Source organism: Notolepis coatsorum, assembly GCF_963971535.1.
Source record: "Notolepis coatsorum genome assembly, chromosome: 12".
In the NCBI taxonomy this organism is placed as follows: Eukaryota; Metazoa; Chordata; class Actinopteri; order Aulopiformes; family Paralepididae; genus Notolepis; species Notolepis coatsorum.
Genome location: NC_140176.1, coordinates 79141508 through 79159274, shown reverse-complemented (window position 1 = coordinate 79159274; position 17767 = coordinate 79141508). Strand labels below are relative to the sequence as shown.

Sequence of the window (17767 nt, the reverse complement as noted above, 5' to 3'; positions counted from 1 at the left end):
TCACCCAAGAGAACCGGGCCCAGTATACAGAACTCTGCATGTGTCTGGAGACCATGTTGGTGGATGTATTGGATGAACGCCACAAATACGCCATCCTACTGCAGCACTTAAAGGTGCCCCGCGCACATAATATAGCGCTCGCCTACGCGACTTCCACCACCCCATACACAGCAGCGCTGGTAGCATTGGACCAGAGGTATGGGCGCATATGGGATTACGTGATCCAGGAGATCCGACACATCGACCGCTTACCCCCAGCAATAGACAATCGAGCACTGGACGACCTGTCCATCAGAGTGCAGTCCCTGGTAGGGATGTTGGGAGCGCAAAGAGAGAAGGGGAAGTATGAACTTTACGCCAACTCAAATGTGGAAAGGATCCTGGAGAAGCTGCCGCCCGCTCGTCAGGAGCGCTTTAGGCGGCAGAGGGACCACAGAGACCCGAATGGCCCCGAACCGAACCTCCTCGATCTAGCAGACTTCCTGGCGAGAGAAGTCAGCAGCCTACGGCTAGATACATTCGGACGGAGCACCCCTGGCTCCAGAGAAGGAACCAGACGACTAAATGATGGAAGAAGATCGGTGACTGTGATGCACCAATCGGAGTCAGTACCGAGCAGCAGGAGCCACAGTACCCCCTCCAGAACGGAGAAGTGGAAGATAGTGTGCCCCTACTGTGAGAAAGAACACTGGCTAGCGCAATGTGACTCCTTCCCCAAGCTGAACGCGGAGGAAGCAGGTCAATGGATAAAGTCCAACAAGCGCTGTTTTCGCTGTGCGCGCTCACACATGGCAGCCGAATGCCGCTTAAAGAAAAGGTGCACCAAGTGCGATGGAGCCCATCTGGACATACTTCACGACAGTAACAGACGGCGCCCTTCACCTGCACCATCCAGCCGCAAAGCGAGCGTCATGTACATCGATCCCGCCAGCAGCAGTGGAGCCCGAGTACTCCTAAAAGTAGTGCGTGTGACACTAAGCCACCAGAATAAAGTCCTGGACACTTACGCCGTCCTCGATGACGGGTCAGAGAAGACCCTGCTGCTCGCCTCCGCTGCGGCCCAGCTAGGGCTGCGGGGAAGCGAAACCCAAATGACAATTCGGACAATAAGACGAGATTTGAAGACGATAAAGGGCGAGAATGTCTCATTCTCTATCGCAGCAAGCGGCCAGCCTGAGCGACGGTACCAGATTGCAGACGCTTTCACCAGCCAAGAAATAGGACTGTCGCGGTATACATACCCCGTCGCCAAGCTGATGGAGAAATATGCACATCTGCGCAAGTTACCGATCCCGCTCATAGACAATGCTATGCCGACCCTGTTGATAGGCTCCGACCATGCAGACCTCATTGTCCCGATAGACCGGGTTCATACCGGACCCCGAGGCTGTCCTGCAGCAGTCGAGACCCGTTTGGGATGGACTCTCCAAGGCCCGCTCGCCAAATCTCTCAACCGAAGTACAGCCACTAGATGTCTCCACTCCCGAGTCACAGAGGGAGAAACCGCACTCCTGCAACACGTAGAGCGGCTATGGAGCTTGGAACAAATGCCCTTTAAGAATGGAAAGAAAGACATTCGCTCTAAAGATGACATTTACGCCATTCACCTCCTCGAGACAGGGACCAAGAGAGTCCCGGTCAACGGCGTGTTGAGATACGCCACGCCACTCCTGCGGCGAGAAGGAATGCCTACTTTCCACGCCAAGACAGACGCCATAGAACGGTACCTGCTGAACACGGAGCGGCGCTTAGCCAAGAACCCCGCCCAAGAGAGTGTATACCGCGCTGAGATTGAGAAGCTCATCACAGCGGGACACGTCACAAAGATGGACATTAAAGAGGCTGACCAGACCACTGAATCGTGGTACGTGCCCCACCACAAGGTCCATCACAACGGTAAAGACCGCATAGTATTTAACTGCAGCTACCAGATCGGATCCCAAAATCTGAATAAAGAGTTACTGCCCGGTCCCACACTCGGCCCCTCCCTACTCGGCGTTCTACTCCGCTTCCGCCAGGAAAAGGTGGCCATCAGCGGGGACATTAAAGGAATGTTCCTGCAGGTGAGATTAGTAGAGGCGGACAAGCCCCTGTTACGGTTCCTATGGAGAGAGAAGCCAGGAGATGAGCACCCAGCCATCTACCAATGGGAAGTCCTCCCCTTCGGAACGACGTGCAGCCCCTGCTGTGCGACATTTGCACTACAGAAACATGTAGCAGAGGACCCAGCAGCGGACGAAGAGGTCCGACACAGCGTAAAGAACAGCTTCTACGTAGACAACTGTCTACAAAGCCTTTCAACCCAGGAAGAAGCCGAGGCTCTCCTGATTAAACTCCGCGCCTCATTGATCAAAGGCGGCTTTGATCTCAGGCAGTGGGCCAGCAGCGATCCGCAAGTACTGCGCAGCCTCTCCTCCGAGGACAAGGCAGCCAGCAGCGAGACCTGGATGGCTACAATCCCGGGAGAAGCCCAGGAGATGACCCTGGGATTGGTGTGGCGATTCAAAACAGATTCGCTTCACTACAGACACAAGCCCCTGACTACGGAGCAGGGAAGGCCGGCGGCGGCGCCGACCACCAGACGGAGTGTGTACACAACACTCGCCCGACAATATGACCCGCTAGGATGTATTCTACCGTACACCACCAGGGCAAAAATGATTGTACGAGCATTGTGGGACAAGGACCAGGGCTGGGACGACCCCATTCCCGCACACCTTGCATCCACCTGGAGAGAGTGGGAGATGGAGCTCCACTCACTCCCAGGCGTTAATATGCGCCGAAGCTACTTCCCACCCACGGTGAGGCCAGAGACATGTAAAATGGACTTACACGTCTTCAGTGACGCCTCAGAGGTCGCATACGGATCAGTAGCCTACTTGCGGGCCCAAGACCAGGGGGGAGAGATCTACACAGCATTTGTCCTCGCCCGCTCGAGAATAGCCCCACGCAAGCAACAATCTATCCCACGTCTAGAGCTCTGCGCAGCCCTAGCCGGAGCGCACCTAGCCACGCTCATCCAACGTGAGCTCACCATACCGGTGTCTAGAACAATCCTGTGGTCAGATTCCACGACGGTACTCGCCTGGATCAAATCGGACTCATGCAAGTACAAAGTCTTCGTGGGAGTCAGAGTCACCGAGATTCAAGACTTAACCGAAGAGTTAACCGGAGAAACAGAGTGGCGCTACGTTGATACAAAACAGAACCCAGCTGACGTCATCACCCGGGGGATGCCCCTGGATGACCTCACCCGTCGCAATGTCTACAGTGACGGCCCCGCATTCCTAAGACTCCCGGAAGGACAGTGGCCCATGCCTATCCCGAGGGAAGCAAGTCCAGAGGAGGTGGAAATTAAGAAGTCTGTGTTCTGTGGATTGAGCACCGTAGCCTCCATCGACCCTAACATAAACGATTGCACGTCCATAGAGAGTGCACAACAAAGAACATTCCTGCGGTACCACCCGGAGTGCAAGTCCCCCGCTGATATGTCAGCAGCTAACTACGAGGAAGCAGAATTGCTTCTACTGCAGCGAGCCCAGAGAGACTCGTTCCCCGATGAATTGGCCTGTCTACAGGGAGGAAAGCCCGTCCCATCCGACAGCAGATTAATTCACCTGGCCCCCGAGAGCGACGCTCACACCCTCATCAGAGTGGGTGGTCGCCTACGCAGAGCCCCCAATCTACCGGATGACATTAAATACCCGATCGTATTGAACAGCCGACACAAGGTCACAGAGCTGATTATAAAGAAATACGATGAGGATGTACATCACGCAGGAGCAGAAAGAGTCTTCGCGGAAATCAGACGTCGTTACTGGATCCTACAAGGAAGAGAGGCGGTACGACGCTTCCAACGAACATGTCTAGACTGCCGCAAGTGGCGCGCGCAGCCCAGCATACCAAGGATGGCTGACCTTCCTCCATGTCGCCTCCGAATCGGTGACAAGCCATTCCACTCAACGGGTATGGACTGCTTTGGCCCGCTGCACATAAAGAAAGGAAGAGGAACCGAGAAGCGGTGGGGTATTGTATTCAAATGCATGACCACCAGAGCGATACACATCGAGCTTCTCCCGACCATGAGCACAGACTCATTCCTTTTTTTTTTTTTTTTTTTTTTTTATTATTGCAAAACAAAACTTATTAAAAGTCAGTACTCAACACACAATGTATAATGAAACTTTCAGTAAAGGTGGTTAAAATATATGCAAGTACAGAAACAGGATAAAACTAAAATAGTCAATAATAACATTTTAACCGTATACAGTGTATATCCAGCGAAGTTACAATTATATAAATGTTAGTATATAATATACCCCTAATACCTATTTTCTAAAACCCTACACACATATGCTCCAGCTCAAACCCCCCCCTCCCGGACCCCCTCTTGGATAGTACCTCCATTATCCCTCACTCCTAACCAGACATCACCATTATAGGCTAGCTTTTATTCTCTCCACCACTTCTAACCACATTGACATTTTGGATTCATTGAGCCCCAGAATTCTTGCTGTAGATATTTCTTGATATCATTTCTAGACTCATTCCTTATGGCCTTCCGTAGATTCATATCACGGAAAGGAAGACCGTCTACCCTATTGTCCGATCATGGGACAAACTTTAAAGGCGGCGAAAGAGAGCTGAGAGAGAGCTTCCAAGCTATGGGCCCAGAACTTAAGACCCACCTCGCTCCAGCACAGGTTGATTTCCAATTCAACCCCCCAAACGCACCCCACTTCGGTGGCACTTGGGAACGAGAAGTGCGCTCCATAAAGACAGCCCTGTACGCAGTACTTGGGGCCCAGACTGTGGCGGAAGAAGTCCTAATGACAGTCCTCACGGAGATTGAGGGAGTACTTAACTCGAAGCCCCTCGGATATGTCTCCAGTGATGTGGCGGATATCGACCCAGTTACCCCCAACACACTCCTGATGGGGCGGCTAGATCCCACATTACCCCAGACAATGTACCGGCCTGAAGAAGCGAACGGCCGACGAATGTGGAGGTACAGCCAAGTATTAGCCGACAAGTTTTGGAACAGTTTCCTACTGCACTACCTACCGTCTCTACAGACCCGCCAGAAGTGGGTAAAGGAGAGAGACAATTTGACAGAAGGAACAGTCGTCATGATTATTGATCAATCACTGCCCAGAGCTATGTGGCTGGCCGGCCGCGTAAGCAAAGTGATCACCGGTGCCGACGGCAAGGTCCGAGCAGCTGAAGTGCTCGTCCAGGGTCGCACTTACACCCGTCCCGTGGCAAGGCTCATAGAACTGCCTCGACTCCCAGACACAATCGATGATGACCATGACCCTACAACCCTATGACTTTGTGAAGTTGACTGACCCCTACAGCAAACCCTTATGTGTAAATAGACAACGCGATTAATCTGTCTCCGTTTAACTGATTAGGTCTGGGACCTATTCAGGGGGTGGCTGTTGTGAAGGGCCAGATTAAACTGAATATATATATTTATTTATATATATATATTTAATTGTATTTGTATATTCTCTAATATTCCCTGATATCCCTTGTATATTCCTTGTACAATATGCATTGAATATCCATTCTAGCCTACTGAACATCCCATAATAGTCTCCATTCTACTATTGGTCGAGACCTTGGTGCCAGGCTGCCATACCCCTCAGACCCAGTTCAAACGTACCGCTCGACATGTACGAACAAGTCCTAGTTCCGCGTAGGAATTTGGCTACCGCACCACTAATGGGACTATTTGTTCATAGTGCGTATATATACTGCGCTACTAAAGTAGGACTTTCTTTTCAGTCCAGTTTCTTACCCTCCAATAGAGTCACAGACGTAAAGCCTCCCCGCGATGCCACGTGTGGGAGTAAGGCCAAGTTCGGCCTACCATCGGTATTGAGACATCGTGTATATTAATATTTGAATAGTCATATTTGGCACTATATCGTCGAGTTGGACGTAGTCTATTAAGCTAATAATAGTCTGTTAATATATAGTGCTTCGTGCGGTGAGAATACTACCGTAGTCAGTACCCCATCGTTTCGGGCAGAGAACTGGCTGCTTACCCAGGGTGGTTGACCCTATGTGAAGCTGCACCCGAGGAGCCCCAGAGCCGACGAGCGAGTGGACCTGTATACCGGATTATTCTACCGACGACAGCCCGCCTTCCCAGGCACGGATTATGCTTTGGATACTTTGATTATTCTATGGATAAAGACCCCCGACACTACCGTGTGTTGGAACCCCCCCCCCTGGAGAGGACGCAAGGTGAGGAGACGCTCTGCAAGACGAGGTCTCTCCACATCTCTCCCCCGTGGACCGGAGAGAGCCGGCCCACAAAGAGTCCACCTGCTTTCATCTGTGGTCCAAGGATCGCCGGCGCATTGAACGGCACTACAGTGGGTTCACCTGGGATACCCTTGGCCGGACGAGGCAGCTGGATTCTACCCCCCCCCCCCCTCCTACTCCTGTCGGCTTACAAGCGACCGGATTAACCCCCTCTAGTGTATCCAGCCTATAATCATTAAAGTATCATTGCTGTTATTCCTTAACTATTCCAGGTCGTATATTTACCACCTGCGCCTTCAGAGATTGGACATTATCTATTGATATACCGACGAATACTCCTTGCCATAAAAGTGCATACTATTTCAATTCATAAATGTAATTAAGTGATTAAGTGTTTATTCTACACACCATCGCTGTGTAGGAAATAAAGACCTGCTTCTAATTCGTACATTTGTGTTGGATCCGTTTCATCTACGTGAGAGTGTTCATGATAATATATTTATGCCGTGTACTGGGTGGCCGAATATTAAGTACAAAGGTAGTGGTAGTAAGTATCATATCTAGTAATACAGTCAGGGAATTGTACCCCTCAGTTACACTTATAGTTACCTGCCCCTTATTCCTAAACTAAACAAGTATTTACTTGATGGTCGGCGTACAACATAATTTACACAAAATAATAATTTATACCATATACAAGAAACATTTTTAATAATAATAATAATAATAATAATAATAATAATAATAATAATAATAATAATAATAATAATAATAATAATAATAATAATAATAATAATAATAATAATAATAATAATAATAATAATAATAATAATAATAATAATAATAATAATAAAGAACAAAGAATAAATGAAAGAAAAAAAGAAAATATCTCACTATTCAGATCACATTTGACTTTCATACTGACAACATTTTTTTTTTATAATTCTTTTTGAATAATGGGGAAGGCGTGCTAGCATTATCACAAGGTTGAAAGTTTAAATCTCACACAGGGATTTCATAATACCTACTGGCACAGCAGAACCAAGATAGACTTCAGCTAAACTAACACACACACTGCATGTGCACACATATGCACACGAGCACACACACATTCATGCCCCCCACACCACACATATACACACACGCACGCACGTACACACACACAGACAGGTCTTCAGATGTGAAGGTCCTCCTCTATCTTCCCTGGGCCATGGAGGAGGCTGTGAAGTTCTGGTCCCCGGGAGGACCTTTGTCCAAGAAGTCCAGCGGCTTCACCATCCCTCCCTGCCGGTCCCTGCAACACATGACAAACATCATGACATTTACATTTACATTTAGTCATTTAGCTGACGCTTTTATCCAAAGTGACTTACAAGTTCTGTCATCAGGAAGGGCACAACTCTATCAGCTGAGTAACAATGTTCATCAAACTTGTGTATGCTAAAGGAACATCAATCTCAATGAAAACCACCAACTGCATGAAAGCACTTGTGACTCATCTTGTGACACATCCTGAAGATCAGGAGAAACAGTGTCCCACAACGTTTAATCAATACATACATGATTTGTTATCGTTTCATCCTGTTCCCATCTCGGGGAACTACGCAATTTTCACTCTGGGAGAAAGATGTATTGGTGTAGATTTAGGAATAAAAAGTTCTCCATTTAGAATCTACACGGTTTTGCGCAATTATAATTTTAACGCCGGGACTAGATCTTTCCTTGCGAACGGATACTTGGTCATCGTGTAGTTATATTTGATGTAATTGGTGCGAGTTCTGTCACGTGTCTTGCGCTTGACCAATAGCAGCCGCTTTGTTGCCGAGTTACAGACCACAACACGTGACGTTAGCATGCCACCAGGCTCAGGCTGCAGCAAAAAACTAAAAACTAGATTTACAAACATAAACATAAAGACAGAAAACACTCTCATCACAGAGAAGCTGGATGTGGCCAAATACTTAAACATTTTCTTTACAAACATAGCCACAACACTGGTTAATAAACGACCCTCCCACTCAGGGCATTTTGGGGTAGAACACATCATAGCCTACTACAAAAACCTAGGGGTCCGAAAAGACGACTTCTAACTTGAAATGGTACTCAAAAAACTGAGCGCCCTCCAACCTAACAAGGCCACTGGACTTGACAATATCCCCTCCAAATTCCTCAGACTCAGCAGCCGCCATCACCCCAGTCATCACACACATAATAAACCTCTCCATAAAACAGGGACACGTCCCCAAAGACTTAAAAATTGCGAGAGTGACCCCCCTGCACAAAAAGGCAGCAAATTAGACCCAGGCAACTACCGCCCTGTTTCTATTCTTACCTCCATCTCGAAAGTCATGGAACACGAACAGGTTGAAAAGTACCTCGCGGAAAAAAATCTAATCTACGAATTCCAATCTGGCTTCAAAACATCCCACTCCACTGACACATGGCTTCTCTATTTGAACGACCACATCAAACAAGAAGTGGACGCGGGCAAATACTGCGGCATGGTCATGCTGGACCTACAAAAGGCTTTCGACACTGTCAATCACTCCATTTTGATTGACAAGCTAAAAGCAATAGGTTTTGATAGTTTATCCGTGAGCTGGATGCAATCCTACCTGGAGGTAAACGGTACACTATCCCCCCCCTCCCAGTGAGCTGTGGTGTTCCACAAGGAAGCATACTAGGACCGTTACTGTTCCTAATTTATGCAAATGGCATGTCATCAGCTTGTGACTGCAACTTGTTCCTGTTCACGGACGACTCAGCCCTGCTGGTCTCTGACAAGAACAAGTTGCAGGTTGAAAAAGCCCTCAGCTCTGAACTCAGCAGAATCTGCACCTGGCTCGCCGATAACAAACTATCATTACACCTGGGTAAAACAGAGTCCATTCTCTTCGGATCAAACAACAAACTCAGCAAGACAAACGGCTTCTCTGTTACAGAGGGTGACAATATTGTCACAAGGAAAGATTAAATGACATACCTGGGTTCCATCCTAGAGGCAAATCTTTCCTGTGACAAAATGGCAACCAATGTAATAAAAAAAGGCAACCAACAAACTAGATTCTTGTACCGGATCTCCTCTCTGGTAAACAAGAATACCCTGAAGATTCTAACAGGAGCACTCATTCAAGGTTACTACGACTATGCTTGCACCTCATGGTACCAAAGCACCTCAAAGGCACTAAAAACAAGATTACAAACATCACAAAACAAACTGGTCAGACTACTGTTTGACCTTACTTCTAAAACTCACCTCACCCCTGCCCATTTTGACAACCTAGGATGGCTTAGAGAGTAGACGGCAGAGTACAGCAACTTGCAATGGGCCTGGTCTACAAGATACACTACACCACTAAGGTACCCATGTACATGTCGAAATACTTCCCAAAGGTCTGTGAATACCACGACCACAACACCAGAGGGAGTTCCACAAATCATCTTCAACACAGATTTGGCTCAAACAAGGGACTAAACACGTTTCGTAATTATGCCACAACAATGTGGAACGCCCTACCCACAGCCGTAAAAGAATGTGAATCCCTACCCACCTTCAAAACCGCTCTCAAAGAGCACCTACGGGAGGCCACAATTCGAAACTGGCCCCGGTAAATGTCCAGAGCCCCATCCCCCACTGTACAGTTTCATCCCCCTCAAATGTATATTCTCTTTTAGAAACTCTGTCTGTAAATAAACAGTACTGTATATTTGTATGTCGTGTATGTCATAAATGTTATGAATTGAAAATGGGGGACCCTGATGTAAACAAGACGAAAGTCTTTCTCTGGTCTGCATCCCTTTAACAATTGAGCCATACTGTATTGTACCCATTCTGCAATATGTTAATAAAATGTTCAATCAATCAATCAATCCAACCAGAGTGCAAATGTAACAGTAAAGTGCAATAGTAATATACAATGAACAGGATATTAAACTGGAGTATAAAATATATAATTTAGTACTACCGAGTGTAGTGCTAATCAGATGCATGTACAGATCTGTATCATTAGCCTAATATGTGATACAGGTATAGACTATAGACTAGAGACACTATAGTAGTACAGTAAGTCATACTGGCCAGCAGCATAACTAGTAAGAGCAGGTAAGGGATAAGTACAGATATATAGATATAGAATCTACAGATATGTAAAAAGGATTATAATGCAGGTATGTACAGACAGATGTGGATATATACGGTAAGAATAAATATATATACAGTATATACAGCATTATTGTACATGCTATCATACAGAGTTATATGAAGATGTATAAGTAGGTATATAGAGGAATTATATGCAGGTATATATTCAGACAATAAGATATATATATACGGTATATACAGCACTATTGTACATACAGTTATATGGGTAAACTTGTATGAGGTAGGTAGTTGTGATTATTATGATTACTATGATTACAGTCTAGGGCAGTTGTAGACAGTGAAAGCAGTAGGTAGGTATAAATCATCTATGCTTTATTAACTATGCTATTGGACACTTGAATCAAATAGTTGGTTATTTAATATTTGTAATGCTTTCAAGTTCAAGTTCAAGTTCTTTAATAGTTGTCATACAGAAGTACAGAATACTTTCATACAAAATGCTTCTTACTGTTACGCTCCAGAGACTGTGCTAGACAAGATAGTATCAAATAACATAATAACATAATATAGCATGAATTTAGAAGAAGAAAATGAGGTCACAGTGTTCGGTATAGACATATGTACAATGTTCTGAGTTACCATATAATATACAATACACAATACTATGCAGTGTACTAATGTACAGTACTATCTAGTGCAAAGCAGAAATGGGATGAGGTACAATTTTAGGTACAATTTACAGTAAGGTGTACGAGTTGTAGTGCAATCCTTCATCCATAAATATAAAGTGTGGGGAGTGGGTGCTACAGTGTGTTTGTTTAAAGTGGGTGTGTGCTATAAAGTGTGTGTAGTGGGTGCTACAGTGTGTTTGTTTAAAGTGAGTGTGTGCGTGTGGATGTGTGTGCTATGTGTGTTTGGTGGTTGTTGTTGTGTAGTGTTTATTCATTGTTCGTTTAGCAGCCTGATGGCCTGGGGATAGAAGCTACTTCTGAGTCTTTCTGTGCTCGCCTTGAGACTCCTGTATCGCTTGCCTGACGGCAGCAGTTCAAAGAGGCAGTTGTTCGGGTGGCTCGAGTCCTTAATAATTCTCTTAGCCTTCCCCTTGCAACGCTTGTAGTAAATGTTCTGGAGGGTGGGGAGCCCCCCTCCAATTGTGCGTTCGACTGAACGTGTCACTCTTTGTAGTCTGCTTTGGTCTTTTGCAGTGCTATTCCCAAACCAGGAGGTGATGTTGCCGGTCAAGATGCTCTCTATTGTACATGAGTAGAAGTTCTTAAGGATCTTCTGGCTGACTTGGAACTTCCTTAGGCGCCTGAGGAAGTAGAGGCGTTGTCGTGCCTTCTTCACCACACTGTTAATGTGTGTGGTCCATGTCAAGTCCTCGGATATGTAGGCTCCGAGGTACTTGAAGCTGTTGACTCTCTCAACCGGTGCCCCGTCGATGCTGAGGGGGCTGTAGTCCTTGACCCCCGACCTCCTGAAGTCCACAATCATCTCCTTTGTTTTGCTGACGTTCAGGGAGAGGCTGTTTTCCTGGCACCATCCCGCCAGGACCTTGACCTCTTCCAGGTAGGCCCTCTCGTCGTTGGCAGAGATCAGGCCCACCACCACTGTGTCGTCAGCAAATTTGACGATTGTATTGCTACTCCGCTGAGCCACACAGTCGTGTGTGTACAGGGAGTAGAGGAGGGGACTCAGAACACAGCCCTGGGGGGCCCCTATGTTGAGGGTGATGGATGAGGAGGTGCAGTTGCCTGCTCTCACCACCTGGGGTCTGCCAGTCAGGAAGTCCAAGACCCACTGGCAGAGGTCATAGCCCAAGCCCAGGTCCCTGAGCTTGGCTATGAGTATGGAGGGGACTATGGAATTGAATGCTTTATGAACGGTAAACTTAGCTACAGCTCTGGTTTGCTGGCTATCCCCTCAGAAGTCAGATAATGTTAGCTATGCTAGTTTGTTTCATGTGAACACCATAGCTACATTAAAGCTTCCCCAACATTTACTTTTGACAAACAATTTCTGACATAATAGCGACAATGCTGACACACTTAAATCCTGACATCGAAATGTTTGTGCAATTGGTATTTAAATTTTTTAATAAGTGTCCAAATGTCCGATAGCATCAGTTAGCTTAGCTAACTAGCCTATGTTCGCGCCCTCGTGTCCGCATATCCTTTCGCGCTCTTTCTACTAACGTTAGCTATGTTTGAACTAACATTAACATCAATGTAATGTTGATTTTGAATGTCCGTATACTGTAATATCACAAAACTACATTTTCAGTCATTAACTATGCTATTGGACACTTTAATCAAATAGTTGGTTATTTAATATTTGTAATGCTTTCTGAACGGTAAACTTAGCTACAGCTCTGGTTTGCTGGCTATCCCCTCAGAAGTCAGATAACGTTAGCTATGCTAGTTTGTTTCGTGTGAACACCATAGCTACGTTAAATGTTAAGCAACGTTAATGCAATTGTATTTATTTACAGGCATGTCAGTCAGTGTCTGAGTGTTAACCCTAGGTCCCTACTCCCTAGCTAACATGAAACGAAAGGGAGACATTCAAAACTTCTTTACAAAGAAGCCATGCCAAAGCCAGTCCACGTCTGAGAGCACAGCTGAGGCCAGTCAAGGTCAAAGCAGCCATGCCCATGATCGTTCACTAGGTCAGAGCCGGTATCAAAGAGTCAATTATAGGTACAACTCCAATATCAGTGACAGGCCTAACATTCTCAGAGTAGCTTTAACATTTGTTTGCCAACATTTTTTGTTCACAATAATTTCATCTTTGATAATATATTGTTTATTGAATAGTAGCTAAAATGTATGACCATGCTATGATGGTGATTGGAAACTAGATACAGTAGGCGTGTTGTCAAGTACATTGTATTTGTGTAACAGCTACCTCCGGAGATGAGCCAGAGACCTCAGACAGCCAAAGTGATCCAGAGGGAACCACTGATCCCCTCCCACCCCCATCAAGCACATGTCATGCTCCTTCCTCAGGACCTGATGGTATGTCACTGTTTTCATATTGTGATTGAAATTTAGCTAAGCAATTCAAGGTTGAGAAAATGCCCTACAGTGAAACGCATTCTAGACATGGTAGTAGATGAAGTACACCAGTATTTCAATAACCATTTCAGACCTATTAAAATAAACTGACCCTTATGATTTAAATTAGACAAATATTAGGCCTTAAAATACATTCAATTGTCTTAAATATGAATTTATGAGGTTAATACATTTAAACATAAACATCTTATCTGATTTTATTTATTAATTAATAAATTTTTGTTAGAATTAGTTGAGTTCTTCTGCAGCATAATCAAACGTTTTGGTAGCTTATAAAACCCCAAGCCTACCTACAGTAATGCTTACCTCTACTACGCTGAACCTAATATACTTACCTTTATACCTTACCTGCTACACTTAGGCTATACTTATACTTATACTTTATATTTTTTATTATTCTTTTATTTTTACTTTATTTTTACTTTTTTATATGAAGAATAGTTCCTGGTCCCCCTTGGCCCTCTTAAAATCATAGAATCGCCCCTGATGATGGCATGTACAATAATGCTGAATATTACATTACATTAGATTTAATGTATATATATATATATATATATATATATATATATATATATATATATACATCTGTCTGTACATACCTGACCTGCATACAATCCTTTACATATCTGTAGATTATATATCTGTACATGTCCCTTAGTTACTCTTACTAGTTACGCTGGTGGCCAGTATGACTTACTACCATACCGTCTTTGTAGCTGTATCACTACTGTACATATTAATACTACAGATCTGTACATACATCTGATTAGCCCTACACTCAGTAGTACTAATTTATATAATTTATACCCAGTTTAATCACCTGCACATTGTATATCACTATTGTACTTTACTGTTACATTTCACTCTGGGTGGATGCCAAACTTCTGTTTGTTGTACTGTATATGTATGACAATACATTTGAATCTAATCAAATCTAATAACAAAATCTAATTTAAAGAAAACATTAAAGAAATATTCTGTCGAAACTGGTGTTATTTCTGTCGAGCGACAGTTGTCAGAAGTGTCGAGAGCCCTAAAATAAATCAGTCTTTATGGTTTATGCTATAAGCACTACTGACATTAAAAAGCTTCCCCTGCTAGACATCTCTGTTCAATAGTGCTTCTAGGGTTTATATCCCTCAAGAGACTCAATTCATTACTTGCCAGTTGAGTCTCAGAAAGAGAAAACAAAACGATGAAGAAATTCTCCATGTGGTAAATACACAGGTCACAACATGTTTACAGGAACGTTTTGGAGTTGTATTTGGAGTGTATTTCGTGACTGTTGGGAACTAGGCTACACTGGCACACCTACTTCCAGTGAATGACGCTAAGCTAGGCTAACGGCGCGGCTGTTCCCTAAGCCTAATGCATGCACAGAGAAGAAAAGGGTATGTATCTGCTTGTCTAACTCCAGGGTAGATGGCAAATAAGCAAATTTCCCAAAAAGTTGGCGTGTTCCTTTAATATTTGGCAATCTGTGAAAATAATTAAGACATGCAATTCAGAATTATTGCTGCATTTTCTTTCAAACTATTTTGGTCAGCGGCTGGGTGGCGCAGCGGACATTGCGCTTGTCACCAACGCAAGAGACACCGGGTTTGACTCCGGCTGTCGGCGTTGCCTCCGGCTTGGGCCAGCCGTCATACTAACTCAATTGGCAGAGTTAGCGGGTGAAAGTCGATGGGTGGTAATCTGGACGTTGTGGACAGCGACTCCTACAGGTCGGTTGGGGACGCCTGCACAGCAGAGACAGGAAATGCCGGGGGTAGTGTGAGCCTCCCACACGTTACCTCTCGCCGAATGAGAGTCCGCGCTGGCAGGTGAAAAGATGTGACAGGCTGCCTCCTCGTGTATCGGAGGGGACACGTGATACAAGGCTTCTATCCTCCCTAAAACCGGCCAGTGGGGGGCATATGCGAGCAACGTTCAAGACAGGGGAGGGAAGAATTGGCACAGTGGAATTGGGATGGGAGAAAAATAGAAAAAGAGGAGAAAAAAGTATATATAAAAAAACTATTTTGGTCAGAAGATCACCATTGTAAGGCATTTGGGGCGGAGCTACTTCAGGCTATGTGACATACAGGCCTGGAGCTCTGCATAGGAGTGTGGGGTCAAGAAGGCCATACTTAGCCCCTAAACATTTGAATAGTCAACTGGCATCGACTGCCTCACAACATTAGAGCCTGACCTGTAGAGAGCAGTGCCTACTGTACAATGTATACATTCAAACCACCCGGCTGCGACAGGCCCACTGCTGTAGTCAAGGTACTACAGTATCCTCTGCTGTTACATTGCTTAACCCTTTCACTGCCACACTACAGAAGGTTAACGCACGCACACACACACACACACACACACACACACACACACACACACACACACACACACACACACACACACACACACACACACACACACACACACACACACACACACACACACACACACACACACACACACACACACACACACACACACACACACACACACACACACACACACACACACACACACACACACACACACACACACACACACACACACACACACACACACACTCATGTATTCCTCCAGGCAGACACACAAACAAACAAATTAGTTTGCTAGTTTGAAACTATACCTCCTGCAGGTCCGCACACAAACACACCAACCACCCCTCCCACCTCTCCCACCACGCCATGACGTTATAGCGCCACCTACACTTTTTCCTGTAGGCTGCGGAGGAAGCGGTCTACGTCAGGAACGTCTCCATCCAGCAGGGCCAGGTAGCTGTACAGTGTGGAGAAGGTGGAGAAGGGGATCCTCGCCGGGCCACCCTCCTTGTCCTCGGTCAGGATCTCACAGGCCAACTTCAGAGCACTGTTGATGCACTGAGAACACCGCAGGAGCATAGAGACACACAGAGACACACACACACAGAGACACACACACAGAGAGACACACACAGACACACAGAGACATACAGAGAGACATACATAGAAACACACACACAGACACACAGAGACACACATAGACACACACAGAGAGACATACATAGACACAGAGACACACAGAGAGACACAGAGAGACACACAGAGAGACATACATAGAAACACACACACACACACAGACACACAGAGAGACACACATAGACACACACAGAGAGGCATACAGATAGACAGAGAGACAGACACACACAGAGAGACATACATAGACACACAGAGAGATACCACAGACACACACAGACATACAGATAGACAGAAACACACACACACACAGAGACATACAGAGAAACACGTATAGAAACAGACAGACAAACGCAGAAACACAGACACAGAAATGGACAGATAAACACAAACACACACACACACACACACACACACACACACAAAGAGACAGATGGAGATACACAGATAAACAGAGACAGACACACAGATAGACAGAGAGACACAGACACAGAGAGACACAGATATACATACAGATAGACAGAGACACAGGAATAGAAGTCGGTCCGAAACACACACACAAAGACATACAGACAAACACACACACACACACACACACACACACACACACACACACACACACACACACACAAGTAAGATTACGTCACACGCACGCACAGATAGAAGCAAGGATACACATTACACACTTGAAAGAAATGTGCATCATGGAGGTAGGGCGTGACTGCTCTCATGTGGTTAAACCAATGAACTGACTGCAGCAGTATGGTCTCCTTGCAACTTCAAATAAATCAAGTGCTCACATTTATTTTTAGTTTATCCATCCTAACTATTTAATTCAAATGTATTCAATAGCTCGTCATTCGGTGGTTGCTGTTATACAAAGCACCTCGGGAGGATACATATTTAATGTGGGGGCGGGGGGGGGGGGGGGATGCCTGTCTACCCTTACAAAAATATCACGGTAGATTGATGTAAATTTCACTTTTATCTTGGTAGGAACCATTGTATAAATAATTTACCATAATACTGCAATTTACTGTACTTAAATAATACCTAATCAAATTTAAACCATGACATTGATGGTGATATCATAGTAGTTTCCATAATTTCTGGGTTACTGTCATCAAGGTAGAGTGACCAAGAGATTATGGAAATACCATGATACTTTTTTGGTAATACTGTATAATTATCTTGTAAAGGAATTTTGTTACAAATTTGGAGCCCATATTTGGTTCAGATACAGCAAGGGTAAAAATGTGTCAATTGTTAGCAATGCATGTAAAAGCCAATGGGATACGAGGCATGTCTGACAATGTACACGTGGCAGCGGTGGCACCGTCCAAAACAGCTTTCAAACTGTCTCA

The 17767-nt window shown here is 45.2% G+C and overlaps 1 protein-coding gene across 1 annotated transcript in view; it reads right to left on the bottom strand.

Moving 5' to 3' along the window:
* Positions 1-7209: 7209 nt before the first annotated feature.
* The window catches only part of ropn1l (rhophilin associated tail protein 1-like), a 30172-nt gene continuing 19614 nt past the window's right edge, over positions 7210-17767 (bottom strand). The window contains exons 5-6 of the mRNA XM_084326454.1: positions 16159-16328; positions 7210-7570 (exon numbers count right to left, since the gene is read on the bottom strand). Coding sequence (XP_084182580.1) covers positions 7471-7570; positions 16159-16328 — 270 coding nt within the window. The 3' untranslated portion in view covers positions 7210-7470. The remainder of the gene's footprint in view (positions 7571-16158; positions 16329-17767) is intronic.